Source organism: Lutra lutra, chromosome 2 (genome assembly GCF_902655055.1).
Source record: "Lutra lutra chromosome 2, mLutLut1.2, whole genome shotgun sequence".
Taxonomy (NCBI): Eukaryota; Metazoa; Chordata; class Mammalia; order Carnivora; family Mustelidae; genus Lutra; species Lutra lutra.
The window spans coordinates 203513912-203531847 of NC_062279.1; the positions used below are offsets into that span (position 1 = coordinate 203513912).

General features: G+C 36.9%; 1 protein-coding gene across 4 annotated transcripts in view; it reads left to right on the plus strand.

Moving 5' to 3' along the window:
• USO1 (USO1 vesicle transport factor) overlaps positions 1 to 17936 on the plus strand; it is an 87360-nt gene that overhangs the window by 24394 nt on the left and 45030 nt on the right. For 2 of the 4 annotated variants that reach the window (XM_047719547.1, XM_047719549.1), the window contains exons 2-6: positions 1782 to 1868; positions 1946 to 2010; positions 6548 to 6624; positions 9598 to 9609; positions 17542 to 17642. In XM_047719547.1, coding sequence (XP_047575503.1) covers positions 1782 to 1868; positions 1946 to 2010; positions 6548 to 6624; positions 9598 to 9609; positions 17542 to 17642 — 342 coding nt within the window. The remainder of the gene's footprint in view (positions 1 to 1781; positions 1869 to 1945; positions 2011 to 6547; positions 6625 to 9597; positions 9610 to 17541; positions 17643 to 17936) is intronic. The other 2 variants (XM_047719548.1, XM_047719550.1) reach the window with 1 other exon arrangement.

Sequence of the window (17936 nt, forward strand, 5' to 3'; positions counted from 1 at the left end):
TTAAAAAAGAAAGATTTTATTTATTAATTTTATTTATTTATTTGAGAAAGAGAGAGCACAAGCAGGGAGAGTGGCAGGCAGAGGGAGAAGCATGCTCCGTGCTGAGCAAGGAGCCCCACTAGGACTCAATCCTTAATCCCGAGATCACGACTGGATCCGAAAACAGATGCTTAACCAACTGAGCCATCCAGGCATCCTGAGAGAGAATCTTAAACGGGCTTCACGGTCAGCATGCAGTCAGATGCAGGGGTCCATCTCATGACCTGAGATCATGACCTGAGATGATATCAAGAGTTGGAGGCTCGGGTGCCTGAGTGGCTTGTGGGTTAAGCCTCTGCCTTCGGCTTAGGTCATGATCTCAGAGTCCTGAGATTGAGCCCTGCATTGGGCTCTCTGCTCGGCAGGGAGCCTTCTTCCCCCTCTCTCTGCCTGCCTCTGTGCCTACTTGTGATCTCTCTCTCTCAGTCAAATAAATAAATAAAATCTTTAAGCCTCCAACTCTTCTTCTTCTTCTTTTTTTTTTTAATCAACTGAGCCACCTAGGCGCCCCTCCAGATTTTTTCTAATGCAATTTTACATATACAGTTTGGTACTTTTGCTTCAGTGGGTTCATAATTTACGTCTAGTTGTTTTATAACTTCCTTTTCTTTTTTTCCTACTGTTTATTATATAGTATTTTCATATCAGTACAGTTAATTGTTTTGAGTAGTTGCATAGTGTTCTACCAAAGAATGTATGACAGTTTACATAGTTTTTCTTCTTCTTTTTTTTTTTTTAAAGATTTTATTTGACAGAGAGAGATCACAAGTAGGCAGAGAGGCAAGCAGAGAGAGAGAGAGGAGGAAGCAGGCTCCCTGCCGAGCAGAGAGTCTGATGTGGGACTCCATCCCAGGACCCTGAGATCATGACCTGAGCCGAAGGCAGAGGCTTAACCCACTGAGCCACCCAGGTGCCCCAGTTTTTCTTCTTTCGACGAACAGTTGTTTCCAGTTTTTTTCTATTATAAATAATTCCCAAAGGTTTATTTTAAAATTCAGCTTGAACTTTAATTCCTGCAAATTTATTAAAAGCTTTTCTAATAGAAACATTTAATCCTTATAAATCTTGAGGCACACTTAAAATTTTTGACATATCAGTTCTGGCTTTTCTTGTTCAAATACTTAGTGGAAACATTAGGGTGAAGTTTTAATGTAAACAAGTATTTTAAAAAAATTTTTTCAGGGGTGCCTGGATGGTTCAGTCATTAAGTATCTGCCTTCAGTTCAGGTCATGATCTCAGGGTCCTAGGTTCGAGCCCCACATGGGGTTCCCTGCTGGGGTTCCCTGCTCAGCGGGAAGCCTGCTTCTCCCTCTCCCACTCCCCTTGCTTGTGTTCCCTCTCTTGCTGTCTCTCTGTCAAATAAATAAAATCTTTTTTAAAAATTTCTTTTTAAATAACTTCACATCTTCTACCATAACCCTGTTCCCCTCTTGGCTCAAACAGTTGTAAACAGCATGTTTAGAACACTCTGATTCTACTAATGATTTCTCTTAATTCCTCAATTTATGTGACTTACTTTTCTTCCACCACTTCTCATTGTCAAGAGTGTGAAAAATCTTGTTTCTCAGTAATAAGCTTATAAAACCACCTGAATATTTAGGTTCGTGAAAGACCATTTCCATGACATCCCATTTATTGATTTTTTTTTTTCAAAATTAGATGGTATAAATTTAGGGGAGAACTTCATGTTTCTGTTTTGTTTTGTGGATTCTGTTAATGCTGTTTCATTTTCCCATGACAGATTCAAAAGCTTTGTGACAGAGTGGCTTCATCTACTTTACTAGATGATCGAAGAAATGCTGTGCGTGCTCTCAAATCATTATCTAAGGTCAGTAATGCTGTATCACTTACTAAGTTTACTAAGTTGGACATTAGTTACTTTAATAGCATTTTTCTTGTATGCAGAAATACCGCTTGGAAGTGGGTATACAAGCTATGGAACATCTTATCCATGTATTACAAACAGATCGGTAAGTCTCTTTTTAATGATTTTTCTCCCTAATTTTTCTTGCAATTTTAATTAATTTGTTTTAGAGTCACTATTCTAGAAATGATTAACTTACTTCACGGGGAGTCTGCTTCTCCCTCTGACCGTCTCCCCTCTCATGCTCGCTCTCTCTCTCTCAAATAAGTAAAATCTTTAAAAAAAATAAGTCTCAAGTAAAGTAGGCTTTAAAAATTTTATTTATAAAAATATTTATCATTTTGTTTTTGAGAAATTTTGAAGAGCATCTTTTTTTTTTTTTTTAAGATTTTTATTTGTTCACTTGAGAGAGACACAGCAAGAGAGGGAACACAAGCTGGGGGAGTGGGAGAGGGAGAAGCAGGCCTCCCACTTCACACTATACACAAAAATTAGCTCAAAAGGGATCAAAGACCTAAATGTAAGAGCTAAAGCTAAAACCCTTAGAAGAACTGCAGGCGTAATTTGTCAAAACCTTGGCTTAGGCAATGGTTACTTACATATGACACTAAAAGCATGAGCAAGAAAAGACAAAAGAGATAAACTGGACTTTGTTAAAATTAAAAACTTTTATGCTTCAAAGGACCCTATCAAGAAAGTAAAAAGACAACCCAAAGGATGGGAGAAAGTATATGCAAATCATATGTCTGTTAAGGGACTTACATCAAGAATACATACACAATTCAACAATAAAAAGATAAGTAACCCAAATAGAGACAGGCAGATGGGGTGCCTGGGTGTCTGAGCATCTGCCTTTGGCTCGGGTCATGATCCTGGGGTCCTGGGTTTAGGCCCTGAGTCAGGCTCCCAGCTTGCAGGGAACCTGCCTCTTCCTCTCCTTCCCATTCATGCTCTCTTTAGCTGCCTCTCTCTCTCACTCTCGCTCTTGCTCTCAAATAAATAAATAAATGAAATCTTGGGGGGGAAAAACAGGCAAAGGGTTTGAATACAAATTTCTCCCAAAAAAGGATACAAATGGTCAATAAACACATTAAAAGATGCTCAAAATAGTCATTAAGGAAACACTAATCAAAACCAAAATGAGACACCAGCTTGAACTCATTAGGATGGCTGTTAAGGGAGGGACAGAGAAGGACGATAACAAATGTTGCTGAGGAGAAACTGGACCTTCAAACATAGCTGGTGGGAATAGAAGATGGAGCAGCTTCTGTGGAAGTGTGACAGTTCCTCAGAAAGTCAAACATGGGGTTGCCACATGGCCTGACACAAAAGCTAGTACATGAAAATTCATAGCAGCGTTGTTCATAAGAGCCACAATAGCTATTGGAATCTGCTAGGATTCTCTCTCTGCCTCTCCCTCTGCCCCTTCCTGCCCTCCCAGCTGTTCATGCCCTCTCTCTCTCTAAGGAATAAAATAAAATAAAATGGGGGTAACAATAGCACCTGTCTTGTTGCATTGTTCTGAGGCTTCAACAGTTTGATGTATGTGCAATGACTAGAACAAGTTGGGCTTGTGCTGGGCATAGAGCCTCTTAAAATTCTTTTGTCTGTCTCCATCCATCCCTCTCCCTCCCTCTTAAAAAAAAAACAACCAAAAATCTTTAGACACAGAAAGTGGATTAGTGTTTGCCAGGCACTGGGGGGAGGAGGATAGGAATGATGGCTAATGGATACAGGATTTCTTATGATGTGATGAAATGTTCTAAGTTTTGGGGCACCTGGTTGGCTCAGTCACTGGAGTGTGCAGCCTTGATCTCAGGGTTATGAGTTCAAGCCCCATACTGGGTGTAGAGATTTCTTACAAATAAAAGCTTTAGGGATGCCTCAGTGGCTGAGTGAGTAAGCATCTGCCTTCAGTTCAGGTTGTGATCCCAGGGTCCTGGGATCAGGGCCCGTATTGGGCTGCCTGCTCAGCGGGGAGCCTGCTTCTACCTCTGCCTGCAGCTCCCCCTGCTTATGCTCTCTCTCTCTTTCTCTCTGACAAATAAATAAGTAAAATCTTCAAAAAAAAAAAAAAAAAAAGCTTTAGAAAAAGGCAAAAAAAAATGTTCTGGATTCAGATAGTGGTGATGGTTGCACAGCTCTGTGGATATACTAAACCCATGGAGGTGAACATTTTAAAAGGGTGAACTTTATGGTATACAAATTATCTCATTTATTAAAATTACTATCTAGGTGTCATGGTTTGGAAACAGTGAGAAATTAGACAACTTTCGGGCTCTGAGTGTAGGACTTAGGAAAATGAGCAATCTCTCTTCAATATGACGATAAAAGAAGCAGACCCACCGATAGATGGAGGGTTTCAAGCCTTGTCAGGAAAGGGAGCAGAGTTTTCTGGGATGTAGCCAAGGACGAAGGGGATTCAGTGGATGCATCCAAGAGTGTTAGCTGCAAAGGCCCGGAGAAGAAACGTAAAACAGTAATGAAGAGGGGCTCCTGGCTGGCTCAGTCCATAACGCGTATGTCTCTTGGTCTCCGGGGTCGGGAGTTCGAGCCCAAGGTTGGGCATAGAGTTTACTTAAAACAGCAACAACAAAGCAAACAAACAAAAAAACATTAATGAAGAGGAGCTATGGAAGGAGACGGCTGCAGAACACAGACCTTTCTTCGCATTCCATGAGGTTAAAAAAATCACTTCGAACACTTGGAAAAGATAAAGCAATAAATAAGTATTAGAGGCAAACGGAAAGGGCATTTAATTTAGCACAAGAAAAGGAATGAAATGCAAGAGGACTCGTAGGTGCTTAGCTTTGTTGTCTAAGAGGCACAATAAAACCAAAGCAGCCCCTACCTGGTACAGCTGGGAGTTCACACACTCACCGGCCCCTGGTACCTCCTTCCAAGCATCGTGCATGTGTGGCAAATGTTTTTAAAAATCTGTTTCTTAACCTTTATCTCAGGAATATCTAGGGATGCCTGGGTGGCTCAGTGGGTTAAGCATCTGCCTTCACTTCAGGTCATGATCTCAGAGTCCTGGGATCGAGCCCTGCATCGGGCTCCCTGCTTGGCAGAAAGCCTGTTCCTTCCTCTGCCCCTCTCCTCACTTGTGCTTTCTCTCTCACTCCCTCTCTCTCTCTCAAACAAATAAACAAAATCTAAAAAAAAACAAAAAACAAAAAAAAACCCAAAACAAAATTTGTCTGTCAACAGCTACAGTTTCATACTTCCTGATTTTATAAATAGTATTATCTTTACCATAAGTTTCTTGTTCTGTTTGTGTGTTTTTAGAAAATAAAGTACAGAGCAGGAAAACAAATTCTAGTAGTCCGATTAGGAATACCACGGTTAAAGATTGCAATGACAAAACATATATATAGGGCACCTTGGTGGCTCGGTGGGTTAGGCCTCAGCCTTTGGCTCAGGTCGTGATCTCAGGGTCTTGGGATCGAGTTCTGCATGGGGCTCTCTGCTCAGAAGGGAGCCTGCTCCCCCACCCCCTGCCTGCCTCTCTGCCTACTTGTGATTTCTCTCTCTCTGTGTCAAATAATAAAATCTAAAAAACAAAAACAAAAACATGTATATATTTTGGCTCAGGTCATGATCCCAGGTCCTGGGTTCGAGCCCCACATCGGGCTTTCTGCTCAGCAGGGAGCCTGCTTCCTCCTCTCTCTCTGCCTGCCTCTCTGCCTACTTGTGATTTCTCTCTGTCAAATAAATAAATAAAATCTTAAAAAAAAAATGTATATAGACATAAACACATACCCATAAAATTACCTGGGTTATATAACTTTGCTGGTTTTAAAGTTGAATTTACTTTACAAATTTATTTATAAGTTGTTTTTAAAATATATATGTGTAGTCACACACAGGAATATATATGTATTTTTTGCTAAATGGGGTCATTCTATATGTTACCTTTTTTTTTTTAAAGATTTTATTTATTTATTTATTTGACAGAGAGAGAGATCACAAGTAGGCAGAGAGGCAGGCAGAGATAGAGGAGGAAGCAGGCTCCCCGAGGAGCAGAGAGCCGGATGCGGGGCTCCATCCCAGGACCCTGGGATCATGACCTGAGCCGAAGGCAGAGGCTTTAACCCACTGAGCCACCCAGGCGCCCCGCCTTTTTTTTTTTTTTTTTTTAAGATTTTATTTACTTATTTGACAGACAGAGATCACAAGTAGGCAGAGAGGCAGGCAGAGAGAGAGGAGGAAGCAGGCTCCCTGCTGAGCAGAGAGCCTGATACGGGGCTCGATCCCATGACCCTGGGATCATGACCTGAGCCAAAGGCAGAGGCTTTAACCCACTGAGCCACCCAGGCACCCCTGTATATTAATTTTTTTATTTAATTTTTCTACTGGCATTATATCAAGGGTGTTTTAATTACTGTGTCATTAAACATTCTTTAAAAATACTGTTTTTCATTGCTACTATACTTTTTAAAATATTACACATTTAGGTTGCTTCTAATTTTCCACTATTATAAATAACCTTTATATGTTCTTTAAGCTTGCACTCTGATATTTTCTTAGCATAGATTTTAGATTAATGTTTTATACAGTCTTGCTAAATAACAACTGTCTAAAAATGATCGTAACCGTCTACACTCTAGCAACATGTAAGTGTAATAATTTCTTTTTTCCAGTTCGGATTCTGAAATAATAGGTTATGCTTTGGACACACTGTACAATATAATATCTAATGATGAAGAAGAAGAAGTAGGTAAGTTTCTTTTATTATGTTTTCTTTTTTTTTTTCTTTTATGGTGTTTCTGTACATAAAATAGCATATGCTGTATGTCCTGGAGTTGTGCCAGTTTTGCTGGTTTTAAAGTTGAATTTATTTTATAAATTTATTTATAAGGGTATTTTTCTTCTTTAAGTAGTAAGGAAAGACATAGGCTTAGTTCCAGAAAAATATGTTTAAAATGATTGCTTTGTATGTTATTTGGAGATAGAATTAGAGTGTTCTTTTTTATAAAATTCCATTTCTTTCTTTCTTTCTCTCTTTGAGTTGGATACTTAACAGAGCACCTAGGTGGCTCAGTCAGTTAATCATCCAACTCTTTTTTTTTTTTTTTAAGATTTTTTTTTTTTTGACAGAGAGATCACAAGCAGGCAGAGAGGCAGGCAGAGAGAGAGGAGGAAGCAGGCTCCCCGAGAGAGCAGAGAGCCCGATGCAGGGCTTGATCCCAGGACTCCGAGATCATGACCTGAGCCGAAGGCAGCGGCTTAACCCACTGAGCCACCCAGGCGCCCCTAATCATCCAACTCTTGATCTCAGCTCAGGTCTTGATCTCAGGGTCGTGAGTTCAAGCCCTACATGAGGCTCCATGCTGGGCGTCAGGCCTACTTAAAAAAAAAAAACACTTAATTGACTGAACCACCCAGGTACTCCTTTTTTAGATTTTATTTATTTGAGTGAGAGAGCGACAGAGGGAGCATGAGCAAGCAGAGGGAGTGGGAGAAGCAGACTTCCCGCTGAGCAGGGAGCCCTAAAGTGGGGCTCGATCCCAGGATCCTGGGATCATGACCTGAACTAGAGGCAGAAGCTTAACTGAGTGAGCCACCCAGGCGCCTCTAAAAATATTTTGTTCTCTTTTTGTATTTGATTTTAGTTAGGTATATGAATATTAGTAATTTCATATTAAATGAATCATTTTTGCCTATTAAAAAACAAACTTTTGTTTATATGTTATTATCTGGTGAACAATATGAAATTAGAGGGGGTTTTTCTTAATAAATACTTAAACTTTTAACATAGGACTTTTGTTAACTTATAAAGAGCAACAACTGGGACGCCTGGGTGGCTCAGTTGGTTAAGCGGCTGCCTTCGGCTCAGGTCATGATCCCAGCGTCCTGGGATCGAGTCCCACATTGGGCTCCTTGCTTGGCGGGGAGCCTGCTTCTCCCTCTGCCTCTGCCTGCCATTCTGTCCGCCTGTGCTCGCTCTCTCTCCCTCTCTCTCTGACAAAAATAAATAAATAAATAAATAAATAAATAAAGAGCAACAACTTATTAAATTTAGGAAGTTTTTTTACATTAGTCTGATGTGAAATGATACAAGTAAGTTCAAAATTCACACACTTTGGTGTGAATTTTCCTATTTTTGTTTCACATTACTTGCATATATAAAATAAGGTGGTCTGTCATCTTTATTGTCAGTATGTGAAATACTTAACTAGAAATCTATATACATTTCTTTCTATATATTATAAAAACATACTCATTGAGTAATATTTGACAATGCCGTTGAAGAATGCATTCTTCACACCAGATTGGCTGTTGAAGGACATAGTGGGTGTTTCATTATTCTAGACAGCCAGAAAAGGTGGGCGTATTTGTGCATTTTAGAAGTTTAATTTAGATTATAAGATCTTTCAAAATTCTAAGTAGACAAATTCTAAGGAAATATAGATAATTATAAGCTTGTGTATACTTTATTATGATAAAAATAGAGCGGAAATATATATAGGTCCTAACTTCACAGAATACCAGTAATAGGAACATTTGAAACGTCGTGTCGAATGGTCACAATTTCTTGGACTTAAATACCATTTTTCTTAAATTTTTCTTTCTCTGTGATAGCTAACAACTTTATTTCTCAGAGGTCAGAAAATATTTTTTTTTTAAGATTTTATTTATTTATGTGAGAGAGCAAGCACAAGCGGGGAGGAGGGTCACAGAGAGAGGGAGAAGCAGACTTCCTGCTGAGCAGGGAGCCTGAAATGGGGCTTGATCCCCAGGACCCCAGCATCATGACCTGAGCAGAAGGCAGATGCTAAACTGACTGAGTCACCCACGCACCCTGAAAAAAATGTTTAGTAAACATGATTTGGTACCCATGGAATAAGATGCTGTCCCTCACTGAACAACACTTAAATACAATGCACACAAGAACACACTCTGAAGAAAAAAACATTTATCTTCTAGTTATTTCTCAGATGAGAAAACCAGGTGCAACACACTTGTTAGAACACATTACAATAAAAGATATTTCCTTCTTTTTTTTTTGTTTAATATTGGAAATATAGCTCTTTTACTTTTGTGTTTTAAAGACTCATTTAGCAGCAATATTTTTAGTTATGTGGTTTTTCTTCATTATAATTTTATAATATAATTATAGTTAGAGTCCAATTTTTTGTTTGTCTCTATGTGTTTGGGCTCTTTATTTTTAATTCAGCATCCAAAAAAGATTCTTTGGATGAAACAAGATAAACAGTTCTTGGGGAAACAATAGTAGGATCACTTTTTCCAGGGAAGATTAAAATAGGAACTTAAACTTTGTTCTGAAAATTTATTTATTCTGAAGGAACAATTTAAAAAAAATCTAGATATTGAGAAATATGCCCTTCATTTCTATTATTAATACTTTTTCTCTATTGCTTCATCAAAAGGTAATTCTTAGCTGATATTATAAACTTTATTTTAGAGTTTTTTACCTTGGGGATATTGATAATCCATTAATTTAATGATAAATCTCTCTCATAATCCTGAATATATAGTATATGCTTGCTGTATCTCTTTTAAGCTATCTCAGATTTTGAATAAAATGAATGAGCCTTTTCTTCTAAGAGATTATATTGCTTATTTGACATTTTTAAGCTCTTATTTATTTTATTGTGAATACTACTACATAGAAACTATTTTCTTCATCACCTACTTTTTATTTATTTATTTTTGTCTACCTTTTCAGATGATGTTGAAGGTAAAAGATTGCATTTATGCATGATGCTTTTAGGCATAATTTCTGGTAATATAAAAGGACACTGTCAAGTGATGTTTCTTCTGGCTGGTAAAAAATGTAGAGATTTGTTTCATTGTGTAAGAATTCCCTAATTAAAGGGAAATATTTGATAATCTTGTATTGCTATTTTTTCCATGGTTACTAAGTCTGTTCATTATTCAGAACACAGAAAATATTCTAGTATATTTTTTAACAATGTTCAAGCTTTTTCTCTAGCAGGACAGTCTATACAAATTACTTTTTGTGTCCTTGGAGAAAACTTTTGAGGCGGTTTATATAAAATATTTGAATATGTATACATCTGTATGTATACGTATACATTTTACATGTATTCAGCAAGAACTGGAAGATATCCCAGTTTAGAGAATACTTACATGTTGATATTGTCCCTTTAAAATAATGCAAGCACGATAATGTCTGGTTAATGACATTTCTTGTATTAATTCATAGAACTCACCAATATATTGTCTTAACTTTTTCTGGTGGTCTGTTTTAAGTTCCATTTATTTTTGACATTAGTATTTCTTTTCCTCATAATTAAAGTAACCAACTTTATTTTGTTTTGCCATTTTTCCTGAGATCCCCTTAACTTTTTAAAAATGAGGAGGGGAATAATCTTATCTAAAGTAGGTTTAAAATGGTGCATAACAAAATTAACTGTACTTAACGAGAAGCTAACTCACTCACTAAAATGGATAGCCTTACCTTTGTGATATTTGAAACCCTTGTTTGAAAGCAGAATACACCAAAGCATGATGCCTTTACTCTTGTGATAATAAGCTGGTTTCCTTGCTGGGTGATAGAGATTAGTCATCATTGTTTCTATTATTATTTCATCATGTTTGTATAAAGCTTTAAAATTTACAGTGCTTTCATGTCCACTGTCTTATTTGAGCCTCATAGCATCTTGTGAGGTAGGTGGTATTTTTCTCTTTTGTAAATATGAGAAAAATTAATGAATTAACTAATTAATGGTGAGAAAATAGAAGCCCAGAAACATGTAACTTACATAATATCATCTAGCAAGTAGGATAACAGCATTTTTTTTAAATTTATTTATTTATTTTAGAGAGAGAGAACATGAGCGGTAGGGGCAGAGGGAGAGAGACTCCCAAGCAGACTCTGCACTGAGTGCAGAGCCTGACGCGGGGCTCGATCTCACAACCCTGAGATTACAACCTGAGCTGAAACCAAGAGTTGGATGCTCAACCGATGGTGCCACCCAGGTGCCCCAATAGTATTTTTTAATATACTTTTTTCTGAGTATCCCATAGGTTTTGTTTGTTTGGTTTGGTTTGGTTTTTTGGGTTTCAAGTTGTTATTTAAATTCTGGTTTGTTAAATTTCTGATTTAATAAATTGTAGTTGTTTTTCTGACCAGATTATCTTTCATTAATCTTGTAATTTACATAACTAGTTTATAGAGGATTTAGAAAAACATTAAAAAATACAGCTGTCCTTGTTTAATTGAGCACAGTGCAAAATATTCACAGTGATATTCCTTCACTGTGAGTTAGGACAACTTTTACTAGAATATCTTTTTCTGTGGAGCAGTTTTGTCCTCTGTGATATGGTTTATGACCTTGATATGGAATGGAATTCCGAAGAGAAGGTCCAGAAACATTTTTTTTGTTTTTTGTGATTTTTCTTTGTGTTGTTTTTTGTTTTTGTTTTTGTTTTTGAGAGAGAGAAAGAGAGCACATAAGAGTGCATGTGTGACTAGGAGGAGGGGAAGAGAGGCAAAGGGGAAGAGAGGATTTTAAGCAGCTTTCAGGCCCAGCACAGAGCCCACCCTAGAGCCCAATGCCAGGCTCAGTCTCGGAACCTTGAGATTATAACCTGAGGCAAAATCAAGAGTCAGTCTTGACTGACTGAGCCACCCAGGTGTCTCTCAGAAATCTTTTTGAATATTGTTTATACCTCTTGAGAAATTAAAAATTTACAATTTCTAGAGATATTGTAAATAAACATTTGAAGAATAAAAATATATATACATGTGTTTTGAAAGCCAGTCATATAAATAGGCCTAAAATGTTTCCAGAGGTGTATATAATAAGGACTTTAAAAAAGCAATCTTGAATTTGATATAACTATCTTAGACTTATTTTCACTATAGTAACAAAGGACCATTACGTTCTTACATTTTCATTTATCTTATACTAAAGAGCCATTTACTTTTACAGCAGCCTATATAAGTGTAACATATAGTACATAATATAATCTATACAATGTAAAAAAAACTAGACTTAGCTCTAGGAGTTTTAAAATAAGTATATTGGATAAGAGAGGATGGTTTACTTGTCTCATACCTCAGCTTACATTTAAGTAAATATAATTTCTCATGAATTTCATTTTGGTTTATAGCTTTTAGGTGTAATTAGTATAGTAGTTGGCTTATGTAAACTACTATAAATAGCTTAATTTACTGCTATATCAAAATAGTTTTGTATGTTACTTTAATTGCTTAGCTAATTTTTTATAGGGCTCTACAATAAAGTTCAGAAGTGCTGTGTTATAACTATAACTTAAAGGAAGTGGAGTTTATCTTACTAACACTTTTTTAAAATCAACAGTATTAAAACAGAAGGAATCATAGATCCTTGGAACAGGATCATATTTTACTAGTTCGATTCAAAACATAGATCTTAATTATATCCTGTTAAGCTACAGTATTTGATATAGTTTAACTACAGAACAAATCAGATGTATTAATTCTTATTCTTGCCAAGTTATTAGCTTGTGCTCAATGCAGACATTAAATTAAATATTTTCTTGGGTTAAACCTGCATTCCTTAAAGTGTGGCACAAAAGTCCCAGGGTCCTCTATATTAAAAGAGCCCATAGTTAAATAAACAAAATATTATATATTCCCCTCTGAAGCATCACAAGGTATACATTAGTACATTAAGTGCTGAGAATTCTGCCGTAAAGAAACCTGTTCAGCTTTGTTTGATCCACATACATTTGGACAAAGGCACTTTGATTTCTTCAGATACTTACTAACCTGCCACACTGTCCTGCATTTTGAGAAATACTGACCAAAGCTTAAACCCATAGTTCAGTTATTTACGTTTATCCATATAAAAACTTTTCAGCATTTTAAAAAACATTTCATAGGAAGAATTCACTAAGTCTGTGTATTTTTTTCCCTTTCTCTTTTAGATTAGTTTTAATAATATTCTCCTAAATGTCAATACTTTCATTTTGAGCTTTTCTCTAGAGGTCACGATCTTTTGCCCCAAGGGCATTGTCTGTCTTAGAAACAAGGTTGTTTGACCCACTTAATATTTAAAATAATTTAAATAAGTTGCTGGTATTACAAATTGGGAGCTTTCACATGAGATTTTGGATTTTAGATTTTTTCTAAAAAACCTGAGGACCGATGACAGCTGGGCCTGCATTCACACTTGGCAGGCGGTTGCTGTTTCCCCTCGGCAGGGCATACACTCTCCGGCCTTACTGTTGTCTCACACCCAGCCCGCTTCACTCATGTATTACTGCCTGGCCCCTATGGTTGAGTTTTTATTCTCCACCATATTTACACCACTCTAATAAAAACCAGATTCGGATTTCTCCTTCACGACAGCTTTCTTTTTTTTTTTTTTTTTTTAAGATTTTATTTTATATATTTATTTGAGAGAGCACACATGCATGTGAAAGAGTTTAAGTGGGGTGGAGAGGGGGATGGAGGTGGTGGGCAGAAGGGGAGGGAGAGGCAGAAAATTCCAAGCCCAAGGTGGGGCTCCATCTCACGACGCCAAGATCATGACCTGAGCCGAAATCAAGAGTTAGATGCATAACCCACTGAGGCACCCAGGTGCCCCATTTATGTCAACAGTTCATTTTTCAAAAATTGTTGAGTGGTATTCTGTAGTTCATTGCCCCCTTGGAGGGCATTTGGGGTTGTTTCTAGTTTTCAGCTATTACATATAAAGCTTTTGTAAACATTCATATGCAAGTCTTTGTGCGGATCTGTGTTTTCATTTCTCTTCAGTAAATACCCAGGAGCAGAATGGCTAAGGGATATAATAGGCATGTGTTTAGCTTTATTAGAAATTGCCAGACTTTTTTCGAAGTAGTTATATCATTTTACATGCCCACTGGGATGTGTGTGAGAATATGTGAGAGTTCCAGGCTCTCCACATCCTCTCCAGTACCTGATACAGTCAGTCTTTTAAAATGTTAGCCATTCCAATAGGTGTGAGATAGTATCTCACATTAGTTTTAATTTGTAATTTTGTAATGAATAATAATATTGAACAACTTTTCATGTGTTTTTTTTCTTTTGGTCTTCCATATAACTTTCTTCTGGTGAAGTGTTTATTCAAATCTTCTGTTCATTTTTACTGTTCTTTTTTTTATCTTATACTTGAGTTGTAAGAATTCCTTATATATTCTAAATATAAGTCCTTTGCAGTGTTTGTTTCACAAATATTTTCTTCTGGTCTGTGATTTTCCTAACATGGTATTTTGAAAAGCAAAAGTTTTAAATTTTAATCCACTTTATTAATTTTTTTCTTCTGTAATTTAGACGGTTTCCTATTTTTGAAATCTTTGCCAAACCTAAAATCACTAAGATTTTCTCCTATGTTTTCTCTTAAAAGTTTTGTAGTTCTACTCCTGTGATTAGGTCTGTGGTTTCTAGTTTGCACTTAGGTCTGTGATCCATTTTGAACTAATAGGTCTGTTTCTGGACTTCGTATTTTATTGGTCTGTATGTCTGTCATTTTGCCAATCCAATAGGATACTGTCTTGCTTACTGTAGCTTTATACTCTTGAAATTTTGAAATGTAAGTCCTCCAGCTTTGTTGTTTTTCAAAGTTCTTTTGGCTCTTTTAGGTTCTTTGCATTCCCTTATCAATCTTAGAATCAGTTTGTCAATTTCTAACAAAAAAGGCTGACTGAGATTTTGATTCAGGTTCTGTTCAGCCTGTTGATTGATCTGGGGAAAACTGACATCTTAACACTGTTGCGCCTTCTAATATCGGAACACAGTGATATATTTATTTAGGCCTTCCTTTAATGTCTTTCAGTACCATTTTGGAGTTTCCAAAGCAATTCTTTTTTTTTTTTTTTCTAAGATTTTATTTATTTATTTGAGAGAGAGAGCGAGCGTGGACAAGTAAGGGGAGCAGCAGGCAGAGGGAAAAGGAGAAGCAGGCTCCCTTCTGAGCCGGATGCAGGGCTTAATCCCAGGACTCTGAGCCTGGGCAGATGCTTAACGACTGAGCCACGTAGGTGCTCCCTCAAAGCATAATTCTTATATATCTCGTCAAATTTATCCCTAAGTCTTTAATAATTTTTGGTGCTGTTTTAAGTGGTACTGTTGGGGCGCCTGAGTGGCTCAGTGGGTTAAAGCCTCTGCCTTCGGCTCAGGTCATGATCCCAGGGTCATGGGATCGAGCCCCGCATCGGGCTCTCTGCTCAGCGGGGAGACTGCTTCCTCCTCTCTCTGCCTGCCTCTCTGCCTACTTGTGATCTCTGTCTGTCAAATAAATAAATAAAATCTTTAAAAAAAAATTAAGTGGTACTTTTTAAAAATTTTCAGTTTCTAATATATGCCAATTTCTGTATATGCTAATATATAGAAATCCGTTAATTTTGTATACTGACCTTTTATCCCATAATTTGGCTAACCTCACTTACTAGTTCTAATAGCTTTTTTATAGAGTTCATAGGATTTTTTACATAAATACGTCGCCTGTAAATAAAGACAGTTTTATTTCTTCCTTTCCAATTTGTATGCCTTTTTGGTCTTTTTTCTGCCTTCCGGCACAAAGATGGCCGGTCCAGAGTTGACTGGCAGTGGTCCAGTCGGTATTCTTGCCTCTTCACTGATCTCAGGTGGAAGCATTCGGTCTTTCACCATTAAGTGCCATGTTAGCTGGGAGTACTTTATAAATGCTCTTTATCATCCAGTTTTGTGACTTTAAATATCATTTATATGTTTACCCTCATATGCGTCTCCAATCCAGACTGCTTGTTTGTCCAACTGCTTACTCGACATCGCCACTCAAATCCTTATGTCAGAATGAAACTCCCTCTGTACTCTTAGCTTGCTTCTTCACAGTGTTTTTCATCTCAGTAAACAGTAAATTTCATAAAAATTACTACCACTGAGGTCTGAGCCATCTTTACTGCTTTCTTTGATCGTTGCTTCCCTTTTGTCGCTGTTGATTATTGTCTCCCTATTTTCCTTGTTCCCCTGACATTCTGTTCTCAGCACAGCTGCCAGAATAATCCTTTTAAAGCTGAAGTACTTTGTAAGTAATGTAATTTCAAGGCCCAAAAGCATTTAGTTCTTTACTGACACGAGATGATAAGAGAAATATTTCCTAGAGTTTCTGAAGGGCAAACTGGCATATGTGGGTACTTAGGATTGAAAAACACTTCTACTTTTGCTCTCCTTTTTTCTACAAATAATTAGATGTGATTATCACTGTCACTGTTGGATTGCTTTGCTTTTCCTATCATCTGCTGGGTTTTTTCCCTTTCTAAAGTATGTTAATATTAAAATCTCACATTAGAAAAGGACTGTTTGAGGAAGCTTGACTGCCAGCTCCATTGGTTTATAGTCACTGCCCGGGAGCAATATGTAGGAAAGGGTTGGTTGTGTGGCATGGGGGAGGGTATGGGGAGTAGTGTATTTGCTGTCTCTAAGTTGAATATATAACATAGGCAGATTTTAAATGGTAATTTGTTTTGGTGATCATCGCTTCAGTTTTTAGGGGTCCTTTACATTTTTTTGACATTGAAACAATGTATAGTTTAATCTAAAGACTGTTGAGTCTTAAGGACAATTATAAAATCTTTTAAGGAGTAAATGTAAAAGTAAATATCAAATTCTGATTTTATTGACAATTTATAGTATATATATGTTGATATTTTTGAGAAAATAATAATATGCAGATGATTGGTTTAATTTTGTAATTAAATCATTTAACACAGCAACACTAACAGTCAACAGGGACTTTGTGTTCAATAATATTTTGGGGAGGCTGGTTTTCGGTATAATTTATACACAGTGAAATATACTCTGTGCGGTTATATAATCCTGTGCGTTTTGGCATATGTATGCCATAGTGTGATCACTATCATATTTGAGGTAGAATATCTCCATCACTCTACTAAGCTCCTTTGCAGTCAAATGCTCTACCACTGAGCTATACCCCCTACTAAGCTCCTTTGTACCCTAATTAGAAGTTTAACCTAAAAATGTCTTTGAAAAGATATGAAAATTTAGATGTCTTTTCTTTGACTATCATATTTGTTTATTTTTATTTTTATTTTTTTAAGATTTTATTTATTTGACAGAGAGAGAGATCACAAGTAGGCTGAGAGGCAGGCAGAGATAGAGGGGGAAGAAGGCTCCCTGCTGAGCAGAGAACCCAATGCAGGGCTTGATCACAGGACCCCAAGATCATGACCTGAGCCAAAGGCAGAGGCTTTAATCCACTGAGCCACCCAGGCGCCCCTGAATATCATATTTAAGCATTTATTTTTTTTTTTTAAAGATTTTATTTATTTATTTGACAGACAGGGATCACAAGTAGGCAGAGAGGCAGGCATAAAGAGAGGGAGAAGCAGGCTCCCTGGCGAGCAGAGAGCCCGATGTGGGGCTTGATCCCAGGACCCTGGGATCACGACCTGAGCCGAAGGCAGAGGCTTAACCCACTGAGCCACCCAGGTGCCCCATATTTAAACATTTAAAGAATAACTATTTATTTAAATGATATTGAAAGTTATTTTAAGGATAATCTTTTCAGCATAACTGTGCTATCATTACCAGCCATACTATTCTAAGAAAATTCTCATTTCTGCTTAGCCCCTCAACAAAAAGGATACTTTAAAATAACAGCGTCATATTGAAGTACTTTATCTTTGAATATTACAGAAGAAAATTCCACAAGACAGAGTGAGGATTTGGGAAGCCAGTTTACAGAAATTTTTATTAAGCAGCCGGAAAATGTCACTCTGCTGTTATCTTTGTTGGAGGTAAATAAAGAATCTTGCTATTTTTGTCATCTTAATAAGCTTTTTTTTTTTTTTCCCCTTTTTGGGTGTTGTTGAGGAAGCAACATATACTATACCTTTTTAAGGTCATGAAATTTGTTGTATCATTGCAAGAGATCACATGCATGTTTTAAGGACTGTATAATTTGTTAAAATATTGTCTGCTTATATGTATTTTTATTCTACCTAGTCAGGAACAGTTTAATCAATTTATATTAACTGTTTTCTATGTATTTTTCAAGTTACTTTTTTAAAGTTTGTTAAACTATGTTTGTA